Raw genomic sequence first — 21212 nt, forward strand, 5'->3', positions numbered from 1 at the left:
ATCGAGCTTTAATACTCAGCATCAAGTTTTCAGCAGTGAGGATAAAGAATATTCTTTAATGAGAATTTCACATCACTACTTTCTAACACTGACACCATCTACTGGTTAGTTCACAAGAAAAGGGATCTAATCTAACCTGTAAAATGAAAATACTTCATGACATAGGATCAAATGTTGTCATGCATGTGCAACAAAAATCATAATTGTTAGGAGAAACTCTACTCTTATCAAAGGTGATTCTTTGATGTCAGTTCAAATCAAACTAGCCATCAGAACAGTAAAAGTTTATTTACATGCTGGATGAAGAAAGATAGGGAATCTATTCTCATATGTTTTCAAGAAGCAATAACATTTGCAACAATTACATGTGCCAGTAAAGCTAAGGGGGTAAAGTCATTGACTCACACACACAGCAAAGACAAATTATCACAGTGTTAGAAGAAAAAAAAATCAAGCTGGACCAATTTTTGCATTGTGAAGCATATTGTGAGAGTGTGTAATTATTTACTCTGTCCACCACACACCAAAACTAATGGCTTTTTACAATGCGGTACTTAAATTGATTTCCAAAAACTGTTCGTTTTGGGTGTATGTGTCAGTAGGACTTTTCACAGTTTTAGTCCCCCTGAGCAACACATATGTATGAATATTAATACATTGTCATCAGGAAATTGTGATGGTGGGCCTGAGAGAGGTAAGTCTCTTACGACGATGACAATTTCTTGTAAATCAAAGCAGAATAAAGCCAATGCGCAATTCATTCAAAAACGTCATCACATCATCTCTGCCTCTTGCATGATGGCGACCAATGGCGCTATCTTGTGAATACATGCGAAACTTTGAAATTGTATACCTAACTTTCTCTTTACACCATTTCCCCCCCTGAATAATGTTTACAATTTCGTTTGATTTCATTCTATTTTTCAAAGTTCACTTGAACATATAGAAGAGCTCCTATCTAGACAGTAACAGGCCTGTATCTGTTCCAGTCTCTATTACAGCATTGCCATGGACACACAAAGTACTATATATGCTATATATTTTGTGAGGTTTTTATTTATGGGTATTTCGCAAGTCGGGGGATATTCGTGAATTCAACAACACACAAACACTATCAACTCTAACCTTGACATGACTGCAACATGTATACATGCATACATGGGGGTCTCCCTTCCTTACTTGCATGCCACGATTGTGAATTCAACCATTCGTGAAATCGTTGGGAAGTCCTGACTCGCAAAAAATTAGACTCGCTAAATATATATGACGTATGCAGTAGGTTAGTACTGGGAGGCAAAGTGGCACAGTCCATGGGCCTTACCATGCAGGTGGCATCGAAGGAGAGAAGGGCCGATAGGTGGATCGTCCTTTCTGCCTCAGTGAAGTGGTCCGGGATGGAGGGAAGATTCATCGCTAGGACTCTTCTTTTACACACCTCTAGAGCTGTGGGAGGAAAGTGTAGGGGATAGATAGACAGACAGATAGATAGGTAGGTAGGTAGATAAATAGATAGCTAGATAGATATATTGAGAGATAGACAGAGATAAAGATAGACATATCAAAAGATAGATAGATAGATAGATAGATAGATAGATAGATGGATGAATAGATAAGTAGATAGATAGCTAGGTAGATATATATAGAGAGATAGAAATAGATATATAGATAGATAGGTAGATAGATAGATAGGTAGATAGATAGATAGATAGATAGATAAGTAGACAGATAGATAGATAGATAGATCGATAGATAGATAGATAGATAAGTAGATAGATTGATAGATAGAGAGATAGAGAGGGGAGAGAGATAACAGGAAAGAGAGAGAGAAAGGGATGAATGAAGGGGATGAGAAGAGAAGGGGAAAGGGAGAGAGAAGAGGAGAGGAAGGAGACAGAAGGAGATAGAAAAGAGAGGGGGGGGGGGTAACAGAGAGAAAGAATGTACAAGTTGAAATTAAAGATCTCTTCTATGTTGTATCTTAAAGATGTGAGATTCATCTTGCTTTATATTGCTAGGGAAAAGGGGGGGGGGGAAGCGGCTATTCCTCATTCAAAACTATTCAAATGTTATATTTTTCAACTGAGAGGAGCAATGTAAATTACTACAGACTCCAATATGTTAAACCAGTGGTTAAACTGTAGCTCAACTTTTGTTGATGAAAAAGCATGGATTGATAAAAATCACAGAAAAGTCACATACACTGACAGCTGACTAGGAGATTTTACCCCACATTGCTCTTGCTCTAGAACTGAAAACGTAGGCCCTTGTTTGAATTTTGTGAAAAAATACTGATGATAATTGTCCTTTATCTGTTACCTGGCCACACGATCGATCGGAGAAAAAGAACACACTAATTCTGCATCAAGACTTACTTGTGTACAGAACGGTTTGCATGGTTTGTGCATCTAATGCATTTATCATCCTTAATTCACCAGCTGCAACGTTCATTCTTGGTATAATACATATATGTCATATCTGATACAAGAATGACATCCAGAATCAACCAGTAGTAATAGAACATAGAACAGCTGACACTGATGGAGTCCTTTGTCAGTCATTATAATAATTATCATTACAATCATTATTATCATTTTTCAATTACTATCATTACCATATTAAATATGGTTCTGTGACACTTGCTCTTGGGACAATTGCTCCCATAAAATATCGGTATGCTAAGCCAAACATTAATGTTCTTCCCACAAACATAACCCTTATGCTATAATCCTAATTCTCAAATCAAACTAAGCCTAAAACCCTATCACAACCCTAACCCTAACCCACAGTCCTTGGAGGAAATATGACCAGAGCAACTGTTGCAGAAGCAAATATTGTGCCACAATTACATACACATGTATATAAGTGCACACTATACAAATACATTCATGTACATAAATATCTACTTTTTAATGTGAGCTCATTATGTCATATCCGTTTTTATTTCTTGTCTCTTTCTCTGCTTTGCTATTTTTCTGTCTGTCTTTTTCTCTTCCTCTCTTTATTTCTCAAACTCACTAAAGAAATAATTGCATCCATTTACCACATATACCCTTTCTTCAATGCATTTGTAAGTTAAATATCACTCCATTACTTTTCTACCCCCTTCTCTCATTTTCTGTCACAGAGACAAAGAAAACTTTATCTGTCTATCTCTCTTTCTCTTTTAATTGTCCTTATACAGTGTGTAACACAATACTCTCTCTGTCGCCCAACCTATCCCCCTTTCTCTCTTTCTCTTGCTATATATGTATGATGGATAAACCCGTTAATACAACACAGCACAACGCAACGCAACGCAACGCAACGCAACGCAACGCAACGCAACGCAACGCAACACAACACAACACAACACAACACAACACAACACAAGACAAGACAACACAACACAACACAAGAGAGGAGTCAAATGGACAGTGAAACAGTTCATCCAGACAAGCTGTAAAATCAATGGGGACGATACAAATAATGGCTTCGTACAATTTTATAAAAAGACACCAACAAAATTAGAGAAACAAACACAGCCAATGGCAAACTGAATATATCCCCAAAGTTAAATATACTGGTACAAATGATACACATACAGATGTCGTTGAACATTAAGTACACACCAGTTTTATTGTACAGCCAGGAAACGATGAAATCAACACTGGTAGATACAGTTACAGCTGAATGCTCCCTGGCAATTAAGTCCTTAACACCAGCGAAAACACAGATATTCGATTTCATCTGTGTAAATTGTGAGGGTTTAAACCTTCTGAGGGCATAGAGTTTTAAAGCCTTAAACGCTTCAGTCTTAATTGTGCTGGCAATATATTTCATGATTGCATACTATCAAAATATGCTGCAGTAGAATAAGATTTAAGGACACTTTCTTCTTTTCTATGATCATGAGCAGTCTCATGTGCATGGCAACTCAAAGACAAATAAAATCATCACTGACTTAGCTATACTTACATGAGGATATTGGTTGCTTTCAATGTTAGGTTGTTTTCTTCGTTGTGGTACAACTACCCATAATAAATGTATATTTGGAGTATAGTTCCATGGTAACATCTCAAGACTGCACAATTTCCACTGCTAAACATATTTTGGCAATTCTGGCAAGCTACTTAGACGTTTATTTTGTGAGGTTGTTTGTTTGTTTGTTTTATCTCTGTTGGCATATAAGCATTTATCCTGTAGGTCAACAGAAACAACTGGTTTCAAGGACAACATGTTTTGTTCAAGAAAATTAGCAAAAACCAATATCATCATAAACAAAAATGCATTGCAAGCTGCAGATAATGGGAGTAAACATTTCTTTACAAACATAAAAAAGAAGAAAATGACCACAGGGAAGGCATTGATGTAACAGATACAAAGTAGATGTACTGGCAGCTTGATATGAATAGGATGGTGGACACCAGTGACAGAACATGGTTTTTGTTGAACAGAGGCCTGCTGAAGTCAGTTGCTAGGATACACTAAAATACTATGCAGTCCTAAACATAGGGATGAAAATTTAAAAATCAGTCAAAATAATGCAAATGAATACCCATGTTATAAGTTTACATCACAGTATGGAAAAACATTTTACCACTTAGTTTACAATTAGAGGTTTACACACACACACACAAACTTTTCTGTGTTTAACCCTGTGCATTCACAACCTTGTGATTTCCATGGGAATAAAAACTTGGCACATCTGATTCCCATAAGCAATGGCTTCAGGGAAGAGTTTATTGAAGTAGGACTAGCTGAGGTTAATAGGCCTACATGGCGCAATAGGTTCCCATAAGCAATGGGTTGGGGGAAGAATTTATTCAAACAGGACTAGTTGAGGTCAATTACAAATGTACATTGCACACTTGGTTCCCCATAAGCAATGGGTTCAGGGAAGAATTTACTGAAACGGGACTAGCTGAGGTAATACATGGCAAAGTTGGTTCCCGTATGCAATGGCTTCAGGGAAGAATTCATTGAAAAGGGACTAGTTGAGGTCTAAACACGGCATAATTGGTTCCCGTACACAATGGGTTCAGGGAAGAATTGACTGAAATGGGACTAGGTGAGGTCAATACATGGCACAATAAGTTCCTGTATGTCACAGGTTTAGGGAGGAATTTATCAAAATGGGACTAGCCGAGGTCTAAACACGGAACGATTGGTTCCCGTATGCAATGGGTTCAGGGAAGAATTTACTGAAACAAGACAAGAGGAGGTCAATACATGGCACAGTCGATTCCCGTATGCAATGGCTTCAGGGAATAATTTATTGAAATGGGACTGGCTGAGGTCTAAACACAGCATAATTGGTTCCCGTACGCAATGGGTTCAGGGAATAATCTTCTGAAATGGGACTAGGAGAGGTCTATACATGGCACAATCGGTTCCCATAAGCAATGGGTTAAGGGAGGAATTTATTGATATGGAACCAACCAAGAGAACAGATGCTAAACAACACAGTTGCTAAGAGGCAATACAACACTGGCACTCCTCCAGCGTTAGTAGCCTTCGGGAGTCTCCCCAGTATCCCGAGAGAATATGACATCAACACGGCACACCTCATGTCATCTCCGCAGTCATCCGGCACCTTTTTCAAGCCCAGAGAGAAATCTAACCAACAGAAGTGGATGTATTCAATATAGCTTCCTTTAACTCTGCTGTACCTCAATCTTTGGACTGCCAACCTGTGATGGGAGCCAAATTCTCCACAGCTTAGATGCTTGTCTCCAACAGAGCGCCGATCAAAACAAAGAACCATAAACAAAAAGCATGGAATACATCCAATTGCTGTAATTTTTTTTTCTATCTCCCTCCCTTGTCCTGCAGGAAAGACCTGTTTTAATTTACTGTCCTTTGTAGTCTACTTAATTTCAGACTTCTTCTGTCATTTTACGTGACATGTGTCAACCACAATGAAACCGGTCAGTGTGACAATATCGCCTTTGAAACCAAGAACAGGTTAAGCCAACAGGAAATCCTTCTCTGGAATCCCTCACATGCTAAAGAGATGGCTTTACAAGCTCCTAAACATCCAGTGCATTCTGGGAAAGGGTTTCGAGGGCAGCAGGCTAGCTTGCCTTGGCTCCCGTTTCACACTCCTCCCCCTGTTAATGTCCGCCTTCCTGCAGTAAATCCAGCACAAATTGTCTGAGCGACACTGCGCGCGGGGTGGGAAGCAGCCGGAAATGTCGAACATATGCCGATTTTCATGCGCAGAACACAAAAAGAAGTTCCAAGATATTGAGGTCGACACACTGTCATATCACATGGTTTTATCAAATCACGTACCAGTAAACGATTGGATAAAAACATGATCACGTGATATTACAATGTCACCTGTTTTCTTTGTCCATGGGTAGAACTTTTATGTTATATTCTTCTATTGGAATACAACGTTGTGCAAACTGATGGCAAATTAATATCAAAACTATGTAACAACAACATCTTAATTGCATATGGTAGATCAACATTTTATAACCCATAAACTGCTGGAAACTGAACAACCAAAAATTTACAACACATGAAGAAATATGGTTGTCAGGAACAGTGCGTGATACAGTTGGAGTATTCTATTTACGAGACACACATGCAAAAGCTGCATGGCGCTGGCTGTGACAAAATGGCTACCACCAAAAAATTCAAGTTGGATGTTCATCATGCATTTTAACAGTTATTGGACTAAACACATATATCATGTAACAGGTGATGACTTCTGTTTTCAGGAATAGACAGACACATGTTCATACTTCAGAGTTTGTGAGGCTTTATTTTGGGAGGTTTTAAACTCCCCAAATCACATTTTCAAGCCCTTCAGATGGAGCATTCTGCACCTGCAGTGCCCTCTTCCTAAACCTGTCATCATATTAATCCCTTGAGGACTGGCTGATATTGCCACAACATGCATTTCCCATAAACACCTGCCCGATTACACTTGGGACTAATCCTCAACGGGTTAATATTGTTCATAGAATCAAAACAAAAGTTAGTTACCCTGATCTCTGCTCTTGTGTATCATTTCCTGGTTACACGGAGGTGGAAAAAGTGCAAATCTTAATAGCCTGCTTTTCAAAATATCTTGAACATATCACTGCCAGAAACATACCCTGCAGATTGTCACATTGCAGCAGAGACAGAAAAACAGGAGATAGTTTGGAGAAACAAAAAATATTTCCATTTCATCTCCTTGATACTAGCTGGTCAGTCATCATTTCATTCTGGGAATGATATCATATATGGCATTCATTATCTGAAAACATCATTGCGATTTTGTCTATTTCAATGAATGAGCTCTCCAAATTCATGAATTAATATAGAAAGCTGTTATATTTGTTACTTGCCAGTGCTCAAGGTGCCCTTCACGTCTGAACAAACATTTTGCCCTCTCTAATCATCTAAAGATAACATGACCAAGGGCATGTCAATTACCTTCCTGAACATTTTCAAATGCTTTTTTTTTTTTTTTTTTTTTTGTGTGTGCAAAACCTGGCATTAGGAATGGCAATTCTCAGAAATGTTTAAACTAAAATGCCTCTTCCCAAAATTGTTTTTTTGACTGGAGCCTAAATTATTTGCAATAGATGAACTGGTGCAACGTCCTACTTGTGTCATTCATGTTCTTTTCAAACAGTGTTACAACCATCTGGTTAGTAGAGAAGTTTAAAGAATGTGACTTGTAGAAGGTTTCCTCTATGCACACATCTGAGACAAAAAGTCAAGTTTCTCAACAAGTCTAACAAGACACCTCCTCACCTTCTTCTATTTAACAAGGCACCCAGGCAAGTTTCAAACACTGGAACTGTCTTCACAGAATGTTGTGCTTGATGACGGCCTCTATACAGTTTCCCTTTTTGTTATTGTTTTGGGCTGCATGTTTCCCCATTTGGTTGGGGGGGGGGTGGGAGGAGGAGTATCTGTTCTCCAAAATGTACAAAGGTGAGAATCATCTGTAAAACAAGCATGTGCTGCAAATCATGTTGAATTTTAAAAATTGGTTATATTGAGTATAACAATCTTTGTAGGAACTGTCCTTTCCACATCTTTGCCTCTCTCTACTGAATGAATATACATTCCTTACGTTGGTTTGTTAGTGTTGTTGTTGTTGTTGTTACTGCTATTGGTGCTTTGTTTCATTTTCTTTAAGACATTGATATTACCCCATATCCTTGCAAAAGGTTAATCTAGAAAGCATCACAAAAATCATTGGATTGACCTTTTTGCCCAAGCTCTTCATACCAGCAGAATTCCATATCTCTTGAAGAATCACCATACCGGGTTTCTAATCTCAGTAATATTTCATCAGATCACTATCGTGTGCATCTCTGGGCTTTTTCTTTTTTGTCCCCTGCATTTGTTAGTTGGATTTGTTGGATTAATCAGGATTAGATCTCCTGGAGCTCAAAAGCAATCCAGGAGGGGCGAATTCGACGGATGAGGCAGGGAATGGGAATGGGGCGCGGAAAATCCATTGTGGAATCCGACAAGGCTGGCGTTTCAATTATGTGATGTTAAACAAATAGCCAGCAATAGACTCTTTCCCAATACTCTGAAAGAAGACTCGACAGTGCAGATGGTTTCCCAGAGTTGACCCGATTGGCTATGTGGGATTTCTTTGAATGTACTTGACCTTTTACGAGCAACCGAAAATTTGATTGATGTACAGCACGAGATTTCATGCTATCAGATATGTCAGTTTCTGCTTCATGTACTTTGAATGAAATATTAAAGCCTATACTTGCATCAGACATTTGCACTAACTTTGCTACTGCTGTCTACTTTGTGTGCATATTGTGGGAAACAGCTAGCAAGAGAAGGAGAGTGACAAAGAAAGAGAGACGGAATGCAAATGGCAGGAGGAAAGTCATGAATTTACAAACTGTAACATTCTGACTAAAATTTTGACTATCCTATCTCTTTAACTAAAAATTTGATGATTCTCCATATAAAAAAAAAAGAAAATATGCCTTACAAACAATCCCCTCTTTTAATATATGCCACCCTTGGATTAAAAAATTTCTCACCCGCACAACTAATTAACTTGACTTACTCAAGCCAGTTTTTCACATTATACTTAGGGCCTATTTTTATTTATTCATGTAAAAACTACTCAATTAAATAATTTTTATTTATTCATTTATGTATTCATCTATTCATTCATGTGTTATGTATCCATTCATTTATATATCAATTCATTTATTAATTCATTTATAATTGTAGTATGAGAAAATAATTTCATGGAATGACCATCTGTCTGACCCTAAAGGATTAGAGAGAATATCCCATTCACTGTTGCTGAATAACTGCTGATTAATGAGGTATACAGTCATATGAAAGCTACAGCCTAACAGTCTGATGCAGAATTGAAGGTTTGTTTGTTTGTTTGTTTGTTTTTTTGAGGGGATGGTCATTTGTAGATGGAAGAAGAGGCTGCCTGTAGCATATAAGAATGACACACATGCCACAAGTAGAAAGTGAATTATGCTAAACACATTGCTGGAAATTATTTAACCCTTTGAATGCTTTAGCACAGACAACCCAACAGCATTGCACACATTGGCCAAAGTACCTGACAAAGATAGGGTTAAATATGAGAATGGAAATCATATGCATGCACAATATCTTGTCAGACCTTTTTATAAAACTAACTCACATTCATCAGATGTTTTTATTGATATAATTTGCTCTGAGAGGGGAGGGGCTTGTCATTTTTTTTAATCATGTTGGTGAACTTCTAGTTCTGTAAAATACACACCCATTCCAAAATATTCCTATCTTGCTTGGTAATGTGGGGTAAAAGATTCAACTATAGTCAACAGTTCCTTACTTTTCCCTCTTTCCAATCTCTTTTGATAATGTAGAAATTATAATTCTAGCACCAAAGACGATTGTCATCATGCGCATCTTGTCATAAAAAGTACATGTTGGAGTAAAGGCAGTTACTTGATTGGCTCAAAGCATCTCATCACAATGCTTGTTCACTTCATGGAAACTAAAATAAAGAGCATCAATCAAGTGTGCTGGGACACTGCGAGATTCAGCTGTCATTTTTATCTGTTGTCCAAAGAGCTACAGCGCCCTCTCGGGCGACTGCACGCATGACTGACCAAATTCTCTTCACTTCCTGAATGGCAAAAGCTCAGTGTCTTCTGCAAGTGTGGACTACAGGCCATTCACAAAAGAATTGGCACCTCTTTGTGGAAGCAGACACCGATATGTGGTTAATGCTGGATCAAAGAAAAGCCAACAAGATCTATGGGGAAGAGTTAGAGGTGGTTCAGAAATCATGGAGTAAAAGATGACCCCCTTCCCCCTCCTCATGAATTCCCCTCCTCATTAAAGAGAACAGTTTTGAATAACACAATAATTAAGAAGCAAAAGTAAAAGAGAAGAGTAGATAAGGAGAAGAATAATGACACCAAGAAGGAATATGACAATGATGTTAACCCGTTCCATACGGGAACCTGGTGGCCTTTGTATCAAGTCTATGGGGGATTTCAGAATTCAGTATGGAACCGGTTAATAATGCTGATTTTGATTTTAACCCCGTCTACTGGCTCCTTCTATAAGAATCAAACGAGACCACCCAAGATGATCCATAGGGCACCCATGAAAAAAAAAAATAAAAATTCCCTCCCTTCCCCCTGATTCCAACCCACATACTGACAACATTATTACCTTAAAGCAGTTCTGGATATATAGAAAGAGAAATGTGATATCTAGCTAGTTATGAACACTTGGCCCCACCTACAGGGGTCACTGATTGAGACATATCTCCTCAGGGTGGCTCCTAAACTAATTTTGTTTGGGTCTAACGCCACCGGTGAGCATAGTATGTAATAATGTGAACACATTCAAGCCATGTGGCAAAGCAGACAAGTGACAGTCTTGTCTTGTCTTGGGTGAGCTATTGATTTTCCCCTCTTCTAAATAAGGGCATTAGCAAAATTATACAAACAGGTATATAGATGAATGGATAGATAGACAGGTAAATAGACATAATATGAACATATAGGTAAGAAAGTAAACAGAGAGAGAAAGAAGGGATAGATAGTTAGAAATATATATTCATATAGTTCCACATAGATACATAAATGGATGAATAATGAGAAAGAGAGAGAGAGAGAGAGATAAAGGTGATATATAGTTAAGAATATATATATTTTCATACATTTCATTTGCTGGAATGAGAATCAAACTTCTACTTTTCAAAATGATTTTGGGACTTAAGAGATACGATCTAAATTAGTTAAGCAGCGGGGCAGGATTTTATCCATAATAGTACAGCATTACTGTGCTTCCTTGCTGCAATATTTCTGATGCCAAGTATTCCTCAGATCTGCTGTAATGCCCTCCTTTTGCTGTACTCAGTTCAATCAGGAGGATATTTTTTTTTTTTTGGTCATATCATTGCAAAAAAAAAAGAAGAAAAGAGAAATAAATCTGACTGATGCATCTGAAATATCTGTGGATACACCTCATCTTAAAGGACAAGTCCACCTTCATAGACATATGGATTGAGTGAATGCAGCATAACTAGTAGAACACATCAGTGAGAGTTTGAGGAAAATTGGACAACCTGTTCAAAAGTTATGAAGTTTTGAAGTTTTTGCTCAGTCACTGCTGGATGAGAAGACTACTATAGCTCGTGATGTCATATGAGTACAACGATATAAAGAAAATATAAAGAAAAATCAACATATTTTCACTTTTCTTGCATAATAAAAGAACGCTTGACTTGCCTCTTTCAGAAGGCAGGGGAAATGATCTTACCCTTAACATACATCAGTGACAGGTTGAGGAAATGTGCACTTTGTTCAAAAAATTAAATTTTGTGAAATTCTCTTTATATTTTCCTTATATCGTTGTATGCATGTGACATCATACACCGTATTAGTCTTCTCATCCAGCAGTGACTGCATAGATGATTTAAAAATTCATAACTTTTGAACGGATTGTCCGATTTTCCCCAAACTGTCATTGATGTGTTTTAATAATATTGCTGCATTCTCTTAATCCACATGAATATGAAGGTGAACTTGTCCTTTAATCTCTCAGAACATTAAGGGCATATCATATGCACATATCATCTACAAATCTCTCCAGTCATTCTTTTGAATGAGGCATTATCATTTCTCTCTCTCCCTCTCTCTCTCTCTCTCTCTCTCTCTCTCTCTCTATATATATATATATATATATATATATATATGACACTTGATTTATTATTTATCACTCTACAGCCTCAATCTTATCACGAGTCTAAACTGAATCCAACCACATGAGTACCTTGCCATCATGTATCATTTGAAGTGTAGCTAAAAGAAGCATCTTCCTGCGGAAGTGTTCTTGTCGTGAGAGTGGTCACCTCTCATTCTCTTTCTAATTTGGACATAGTGTCTTATCTCTCTCTCTCTCTCTTCCTCGTGAATCTCTTTGTTTCTCCCCTCTTCTATTCTCTCTCTCTCCCTCTCTCTCTCTCGTTGCTTTATGGTTCTCCTTGATATCCACTCACCAGCCTCTTTTCATAATCATATCACATAACACACTTTATGGACAATTACCCATTGTGTCATAGAAACTACATCTCTTTATTACAATCTTTACTATTTGTACTTGGTAATTCTGAAGAAAGAGGAAATATATATATATATATATGTGATAAAAACCTAAAATGGCAATAGATCTAAAAACGCTTTATCCTGGCGAGGAAAGCGCATGATTTGGAAACAAGACACCTAACAGGTTAGTCATCGCATTCTTCATCAGCGACCAGGATGCGATGTGATGTTAGATTAAAATCCGTTTCTGAAGCAGACATACACACAAGGGTATATATATATATATATATATATATATATATATATATATATATACACATACATATATATATGTGTATATATATATATGTATATGTATATATATATATATATATATATATATATATATATATATATATATATATGTATATTGATTAGGTAATCCACGTGTTGGTAAGATAAAAAGATAAGTAACAAAACTGGAAGAAAGTTCATGCTCGTTGGTGATACAGCATGAACTTTGTTCCAGTTTTGTTACTTATATATGTATATATATATATATATATATATATATATATATATATATATATATATAGGCCTATATCTTTTAGTTGGGCCTTTTGCTGTTCATAAGAATTGTCTGTACTGGTTGAAGAAGTTTCATAAATCTCTCTAAGTTATTGCTACATTCCTAACTAATTTTTGTATTGGTAAAATGTTACCCCCCCAAAAAAAAAAAAAAAAAAAAAATATCAAATTTCCTGTTTCTTTCTAAATTCAGCATTTTGAGGGTAATTTTCTTTGTAGTTTTGCACTGAATTAGTACCTAAGACTGGTCCAATGTAATCTTTTGCCACTATCAGATATGTGATGAAATTCAGTGGTGCCAGTTAAATGAGGGCAAGAGGATTGATTTCTGCAGCAAAATATACCCCAGGGTTTGAAGGGTTAAAATTTAGCATTTCTCAATTTTAGCCATCTACCTCCATGTCAAGAAAGACTGTGAATACTGGTTTGAGTATGCTCGGTCTAGATGATACAGTACACAGCTACGAACTAGCTTCAGACAGAGGATGTGAGCTGTGATGAAATTTGCATGTTTCAATTGTACAGTGTACTTCCGTTATAACAAACAAGGTTAAAATGAAATTTTGGTCATAATGAAAAAAAAAAAAGATCAGGTCCAAAAATCAACATCTATAAATCTTTCTACACTTAATCTGTTCGACATTGATGAAATTTCAACATAATGAAAGAAAACTGCCGTTCCCGAGGACTTTGTTATAATGAGAGTCGCCTGTAAATGAAATTTCAAGATAGAAGAGTATCTCTGATCCCGATACGAATTCTGTGATGTACTGATTCTATGTAAATTTTCTGTCTGTTTTGAAGTACAATATACTCAGATTGCAGTTACATTTCTGATGCACCATCGAGTTACCAATGTAATTGTTTCAATGCACGTAGTACATTCAGATATATAACTAACCCTCTTGAGTTAGAACAATATATAAGCTTTTCAAATTTTATTACAAACATTTGATATAATGATATTATACTGGAGTTATACAACTGTACTCGCAGACACAATAGTGAGGATCTGTTCACCGAGTCCTATTTTCCCATTATTCATATGTCAACTCCAACTGTACATTTTGCAATGAGATTCAGTATTATGTACAGGTTTTCAGGCATGACAAAGCAAATGATCAATCCAAGTTCTACCACCCTATCCCATCCCTCCATTCTAAACACACAACAAAAGATAGCCTCAACCTACATACTGGTACTTCTATTTCTCAAAGTCAAGGATAACTGTTGCTGACTGTGTTTGAAATCCTTCATCTGTCCTACATTCTGGCATTCAATGTTCTGTCTCACGAAGTTCAGTCTGCGGTCACAGAACCAGATGTCTTTTGGCCGCGTCAAATGGCAAATCAAGCCATTGCCTAATGGTGCCGACGTCACGAGGGTCCAAAGTCTAGAGACAGCAGGCGGGAATTCGTTTGTTCATTCGTTCGTTCATTCGTTCCTTGCCAAATACTGTCTGCCCGACAATCACAACACAATGCCAGTCCCGCCGACGACAGGACGCTTTCAAAGTTTGTCGTCACGAGTTCAAAGTCCGCGCCTCGGCAAACACTGCCGGCATGTTGATAGTTACAGCACCAAATAGAGAAGTGATGGAGTCCTTTATGATCACTCGTACAGGCGAACCCATTCCCGATGTAGGGGAATTTACCGGAAGTGAGTGGATAACTGTGTGGATGGTGGCACGTATAATTGTTTAAATGATGCCAGCTCTTTCTATATTACACTGTTGTGTTACATTGTCACGACTGCCTATAAGTCAGCTTTTAACAAACTTTTTGATGAGACATCATAACACCTAAACAGACAAGCATATATTTCATTTTACTAAGATATTGTCTAAACACACACAAAAAAGGAAGGAAACAGAGGGAATTTTCTCTGTTCCACTATCCATGATTTGCAAGAGATAGGAAATGATATCTTTTTTTTTAAAGTCACCTATCCTGTGACTGAAAGGTTTTGGAGTGACAATTGATGATTAAAGTCAGGCTTTAATAAGTTTTATTCCAAGGAATTATTGAAGACTTTCCATCAATCCCTTTAATATGTTTCTTTTTCTTCCTTCTGCCATTCTCCCATTGTTAGCAATCAGGCTAAAGACCACCACTAGTCAGAATACTACAGTAAATAACTTTAGCATAATATTGTACATTACGACCCCCCCCCCAAAAAAAAAAAAGATGACTCCAGTGAAAACAATCATTACTGAACATTCATATGATGCAATATTACATATGACAAAAATAGGTGTTTTCCCTTCATACACCCACCTGACGATGTCCCAGGTACTAGCAGAGACTGAAACAAAATTAAAATTAAAGTACAAATTGTATGTTTTTCATTCTACTTCTTTCCCTCCATTACAAAACCCACACAAGGCTCATATAAACATTTGATGAACATTTGTCTGTGAAATAAATTGAGTTTCATGTTTGACAGAATATTCATTCAAATTATTAAGCATTTATTAAGTAGTGTTGTACTGTGTTTGAAACTTCATCATGATAGAATTTATTGAAATTTCATGAAAAGCGATGCAAAGTCTCTTTTTCCTCTTTGGTCACAGTATAAAAAGAAAAGATTAGAAATGTTTAATTGTTAATAACAATGACATCAATATAATTGCAAATCACTGCTCCATGGTTATATTTGAGGAATTTAGAAAATGTATCCTATCTTGACAAACGGAAATTACCCACCCCCGTTCCACCCCCTCCCCACAAAAAAAAAAAAATGACAATAGTATATTCAGTGGGCCTACACAGAACAATGACTGCACTCCTTAATATTGCCTGTGATGTCATCACAGCGTAGACCAATGAAGAACTTATGTAAATTGCATTGTTCTGCTTGTAGACTCTGAGAAGGGACTTTAACCCTAGCAATTAATGTTCCATCTGAGGTTTAGAATTTCATTCATGGTGAGGTACTACGTGCACATGTGCGAAGTGTACGTCATTACACACTGGAGCTCAAGTACATTATCATACGCTGAACTTGTCAAGACGTGTGTAGAAACACCGGTTTCTGGCACCACATGGGTTGTGGTATCAGTTTGTATTTGCAATCAGATAAAGCTGCCAATCACATTTGCCTCTTGTTTTCTCTGGGTTGGTGTCTTTGTGATGGAGTGGAAAAAAATAAGTGTGCAATTATCTTTTTACTGGTAGATATGTTTAAGCAGGTACAATCAATCTTGACCATAGTTTGAATAAGAAATATAGAAAAAAAAGGGCTATGGTGAACAATGAGAAACTTTGAGCAAAAACAATATCGATATCGACTTTTTTGGCTGAATTGCCTGTAATTTATTAGTTTGATGAGCAGCAACTCATCAAAATATATATATAAACTACAAGGAATTACTTCTTGCTGCAATTCACTAATACACAGCAAAAGAGTCTATCCAAAACACCAGTTATTTTTGTCCTTCTATTTTTTTTTCATTATTTGTGCCAAATTTTCTGAAAAACAAATACAAATGAATACATTCCACAGTGACTGCCAGACACAGCTAGGGCAAGTTCTGCCCACTCATAAATTATTACATTGTAACAAAGATCACCAACACAATATCAACTGCTCCATGTCTGCAAACAAACTTGCATTTTGGCTACCCAGGAAACCTCACAATTTACAATGTATGCAACAAAACCTACTCAAGTCAACAATAACACTTATGGGCTTATTTATCTGTCTGCTTATAACAAGCAGGGGGACCCAAATACTGTAAAAGTAGACATTTTCACATGTGCATTTTTCTTTTTTGTGCCCAACCTGGTAACATGAATTTTGTTTGTTTTTAATTCCACAGAATCCAAATATGTGGTATTACATACAACAAACAAAAAACCTTGTGTTTTTACGTCTGTGCTAGCTAGTTTCATGTCACGCAATATGTGCAGAAATTTCCACTTTTAAAGTAAGAAATCATATGCATTGTATATTTCTGAGGCTATAAGTCAATTGTGATGGTATTGTATAGGCTGTTATTTAACTTTCACGAATTTCGCATATCACTGTTTGACCGCGAATTCAACAACATGCGAAAATGTCACCATGTGCTAAGGTAATAGTGCACATGTGATAGCATCGGTGTCAATTCGCGAAAACAAAATCTCGCAAAAATGTCTGTGATCTCCTCATTCATGAAAATATTTGTGCGTGAAAATAACAGCTTATACAGTATCTTTCATCATTTGTTACTAGGCTCAAATGAAAGTGTTTTTAACATCAAAACTCACTGCACGGATATATGCATCAAATCATGCTTGTATGAAAAACAAATTCAACAGCACATCCCTTGCAAAATAAGACAAAAAAGTCTTTAGCTATTAAGAACCCATAACCCTGTGATAAATGCCATAAGTGCTCTATTTAAAGAGATTAGAAAACATATCCTGACAAAAACTATAAAAATATGTATTGGACATCACATACACACAGAGAAAACTGTAGTACAACGAACAACGCACACACACACACACACACACACACACACATCTGCACCAAATTGATTCACTGGGATAATTTTGCACAACGTCACGTTGAGTGAGGACTGATGTCCAATCAACTGACACCCTCGTCGGTCATACACTGCTGATTGAAATTTTCTTCTTGGTCTGTTTTGCTTCATAATTAAATAAGTCTTCCTGCGAATGGCCATGATGAATGAAAGATGGAAACATCTTGTGGTGGGCAGAAATCCCAGGAGCATCTGGCCTTTCTTCTCAGGTCAGATACTTCACCAGTCTTCCCTTGCTTTCACATGTACTGAGAGTGCTTAATTTGAATGCTAAATTCTGTACAAACACGATTGCAATTACGATTTTATTCATCACTCGTTCACATAATCGAGGAAGGCTTCACAGATTGTGGTTTTTAATTTCAGAGCTAGGAGGAAAGTGTTGGCTTCTTTCCAAGTTCCTGTCAAACTCTTGAGCCGTAATTAGCGCGCATTGACTGCAGTGCGAGCATTCGAGGAGTGCGGTTTTTATGCAGAAGTGTTTAAAAGGTTGCTGTAAGCTCCACCCCAAAAACATGATTAGAAGTCAATGACATTCACAAGGTCATTTTGCAACCTAATTCTAGTGAAACATGATTAGAAAACATCTCTGGACTGTCATTTGAAACATGATTGGAATTACGATAAAAATCACCCTCTGCAATTCTAGTTTGCATTCACACGGTAAGAATGCTTAATTTGAAACACAATTCTCCTGATGCATCAATAAAACTGTGTTTCAAATTAGGCACTCTTGGTACGTGTGAAAGCTAAGTTCCTATTTTTCTCCTTTTTTTTGGTGGGGGGGGGGGGGAGGCAAGCTTAAATGAGGTAGATGACCCCACAAGGCGACGCTATTTGTCGGTTTCTCAGAACCGAGTGTAATTTCTTCCATCAGGGCCTCTGTTGCACAGAAAGCTCTGGTTTCCCGGACGTGCATTGTAAATTGTCTATCACAATGCACAATCAAATACTTGCGGCTTTGCACTTGAACGAGGGACCTTGGTCTAATGTCACGACATTGGACAAATACCACATTCCAGGCCACCTGTGAAATCACTGCATGTCTATGAAATGCAATGGCATTGTGTTTATATACACAATGGTGGTGCTGACACCATAGCCCAAGTCAATGAACACATCTACAGTACGTATCATCTGAAAGTTAATTCCAGCTGCAGAGTTTTTCAGGACAAAACTTTTTTTTTTTTTTTTTTGGGGGGGGGGGAGTAAAGCCAGTGATTTATATATTGTTGTAAATCTAGAAATGGTACGACAAAAGCACCAGAAGAAAAAAAAAATAGTGTGGCTTTAAAGGTAGGGGATACCTTTTACAGAACTCCCAAAATGCAGCAAAACATTAAATATGAACCTCAGGGGACTTGTTTAGGCCACTGCTTAGAAATTTGGAAGTCAACAGTTATCTACAATTTGAATAATGCACAAAACTCAACTATTCAGTAGTTCTGTGTGTCAGCCACACTTAAGCCTTTTTTTGTTGCAGTCTTCTGTATTTTTTTTTATCTATAAACACAAATCTAAAAGTATAAGAGCTGATGTAATAACATATAGAGTGTGTGGCAAGAATGTATATAGAAATGTTTGTAAGTTTTGATGAACTTTATTCACAAAATATACATGATGGACACACATGCAGTGCATGGGTCTGCAAAGGTAGCCTAGTAATGTACTGGAATTTACGGTGAGCCCCGAAAAGAATTCAATTCAAAATCTAACGGTCAATAAAAATGTACTAAATGTCACCTTCCACTTTCAATACTTATGGGAGTTTCTAAAATGATACTCTCTTCAACATACCACTGTGTTTATACAACTCTTCATTTAAGGCATGCAAATGGGATTCCCTACCTTTAAGATGAACAGCCTGACTTTCCATCAAAACACAGTATACTGAACTTCAATTATCTTGCGCTTCTACGATACCGTACTTTAAATTGGACCAAACAATCCAACATGTCACCTCGGGGAAAAAAGAAAACACACCAGTATATGTCCAATTCCAGAAAATTGTGTGCTTGGATAACATATGGAATGTGTGGAAAAAGGTATGCAAAAAATACAAAAAGATTACTTTGAGTGTATGTACAGCTGCAACTGCATAAAAACAAAAACAGCCTTGAACAACACCTAAAGGGAAATTTCTAGCACTTCAAATTTTATCACTTCACACTCCTGAGTTCATTTCTCCTTCTCAAGCTGTCCACCTCTTTTTCTTTTTTCTTCTTTTTTTCCAATTAGGCAATGAAGCGAGTAAACAATTGGTTGAATTCCAAAAACTTCTTCAATGAGGTATTCACAACCTATTGCACCAACAAGATTTTTGTGTGTGTGCGCGTGTGTGTTCAAAGTTCGCTGGGATGCCAACAATGCAGTGTTTGCTCAAGTCCCTTTTGCGTTTTTGTTCCTTCCTGTTCCGGAAGTTTGTGAAGCGGGGATGTTTTCCGGAAATGAAAAGGTATAAACCCCACTTTACAACCACTCAAGATTTACTTTGGAAGAACATGTCATATGTCGTCGATGATAATTGAAATAAAGTCTGTAATCGGATTGGCAAAAGCAGGCTGGGTATTTTTCTCACAGAATCTGTTATGCTGCAGCTGAAAAAAAACATGTTTGGTTGGGTTCTTAGCAGCATCATTTACTTGTCGACGATAAAGCCTTCCTTGTATAATCCTCATAGATTCAGAACGAAAGTGAATGCACCAACTTTGATCTCATCAAGGGGGATATTTTGCTAAATACAGGACAATAGCAACTATACAGATAATCTACCTTTGGGATGTCTTCCGTCTCATGCTAATAATGACAAATTATATAGTTTTTGTCTAATACTTTCCAGATCCATGTCATTGAACTAAAGCCATTGATTGCAAGAGCAGGGATAAACAAAGAAAACATGCCTTCTTTTTTTCACATATTTTTGCCAAGAAATCAAGTGAGGTGGTCCTAATTTTGAACGGCAATACTGCATACCATGCAGGATTTTGTTTATGATTGGCATTGTGGGCAAAATGGGACAACAACAATCTAATTCTGTTAATCCTTGGGACAGGGTAGTCTTACGGGAGGTTAGAAGCCCTACAGGATTCAGAATTCACCACAAAACCCCACTATTGGTTCAATCCCCCCCCCCCGATCAATGCGGTGACATACGCACAATTTACGTCCAAATACTTGTTTACAGGGATCAGAACAAAGGAAATGCCATCGCAAACATGTAATGCCGGGATGAGGTACACTCCTCCATGGGCCAGGTGTGGACCAAAATAAGAAAAGAAAGGATAATGACAATTATTGTTAGATATCCCCCAAACCACAGAGTTAAGTACTCTGGTGTCTAGTCCCAGCTATGCAGGATGATCTTTGCCAAAGTAGCGGCACTGAAAACCACAGAACCATTGTTACTGTGACATCTTTAGAATATACCGCAATTGTAAACTCAGCCTTGCACAAAAATACCATGGGGGGGGGGGGGAGGGGAAAGAGAGAGGAAGAAAATGAAGGGGAAGAATAATTAGATATAATGAGGGGAGAAATAGTTGCATTTAAAAATACCCCAACTTTAAAAAACAAGTAGG

The 21212-nt window shown here is 37.3% G+C and overlaps 1 protein-coding gene across 1 annotated transcript in view; it reads right to left on the reverse strand.

Annotated features, from left to right (window-relative positions):
• LOC140236750 (mutS protein homolog 5-like) overlaps positions 1–21212 on the reverse strand; it is a 181612-nt gene that overhangs the window by 54366 nt on the left and 106034 nt on the right. The window contains exon 6 of the mRNA XM_072316678.1: positions 1322–1443. Within this exon, the coding sequence (XP_072172779.1) occupies positions 1322–1443 (122 nt within the window). The remainder of the gene's footprint in view (positions 1–1321; positions 1444–21212) is intronic.

The sequence above is a fragment of the Diadema setosum genome, chromosome 13, assembly GCF_964275005.1.
Source record: "Diadema setosum chromosome 13, eeDiaSeto1, whole genome shotgun sequence".
Lineage (NCBI taxonomy): Eukaryota > Metazoa > Echinodermata > Echinoidea > Diadematoida > Diadematidae > Diadema > Diadema setosum.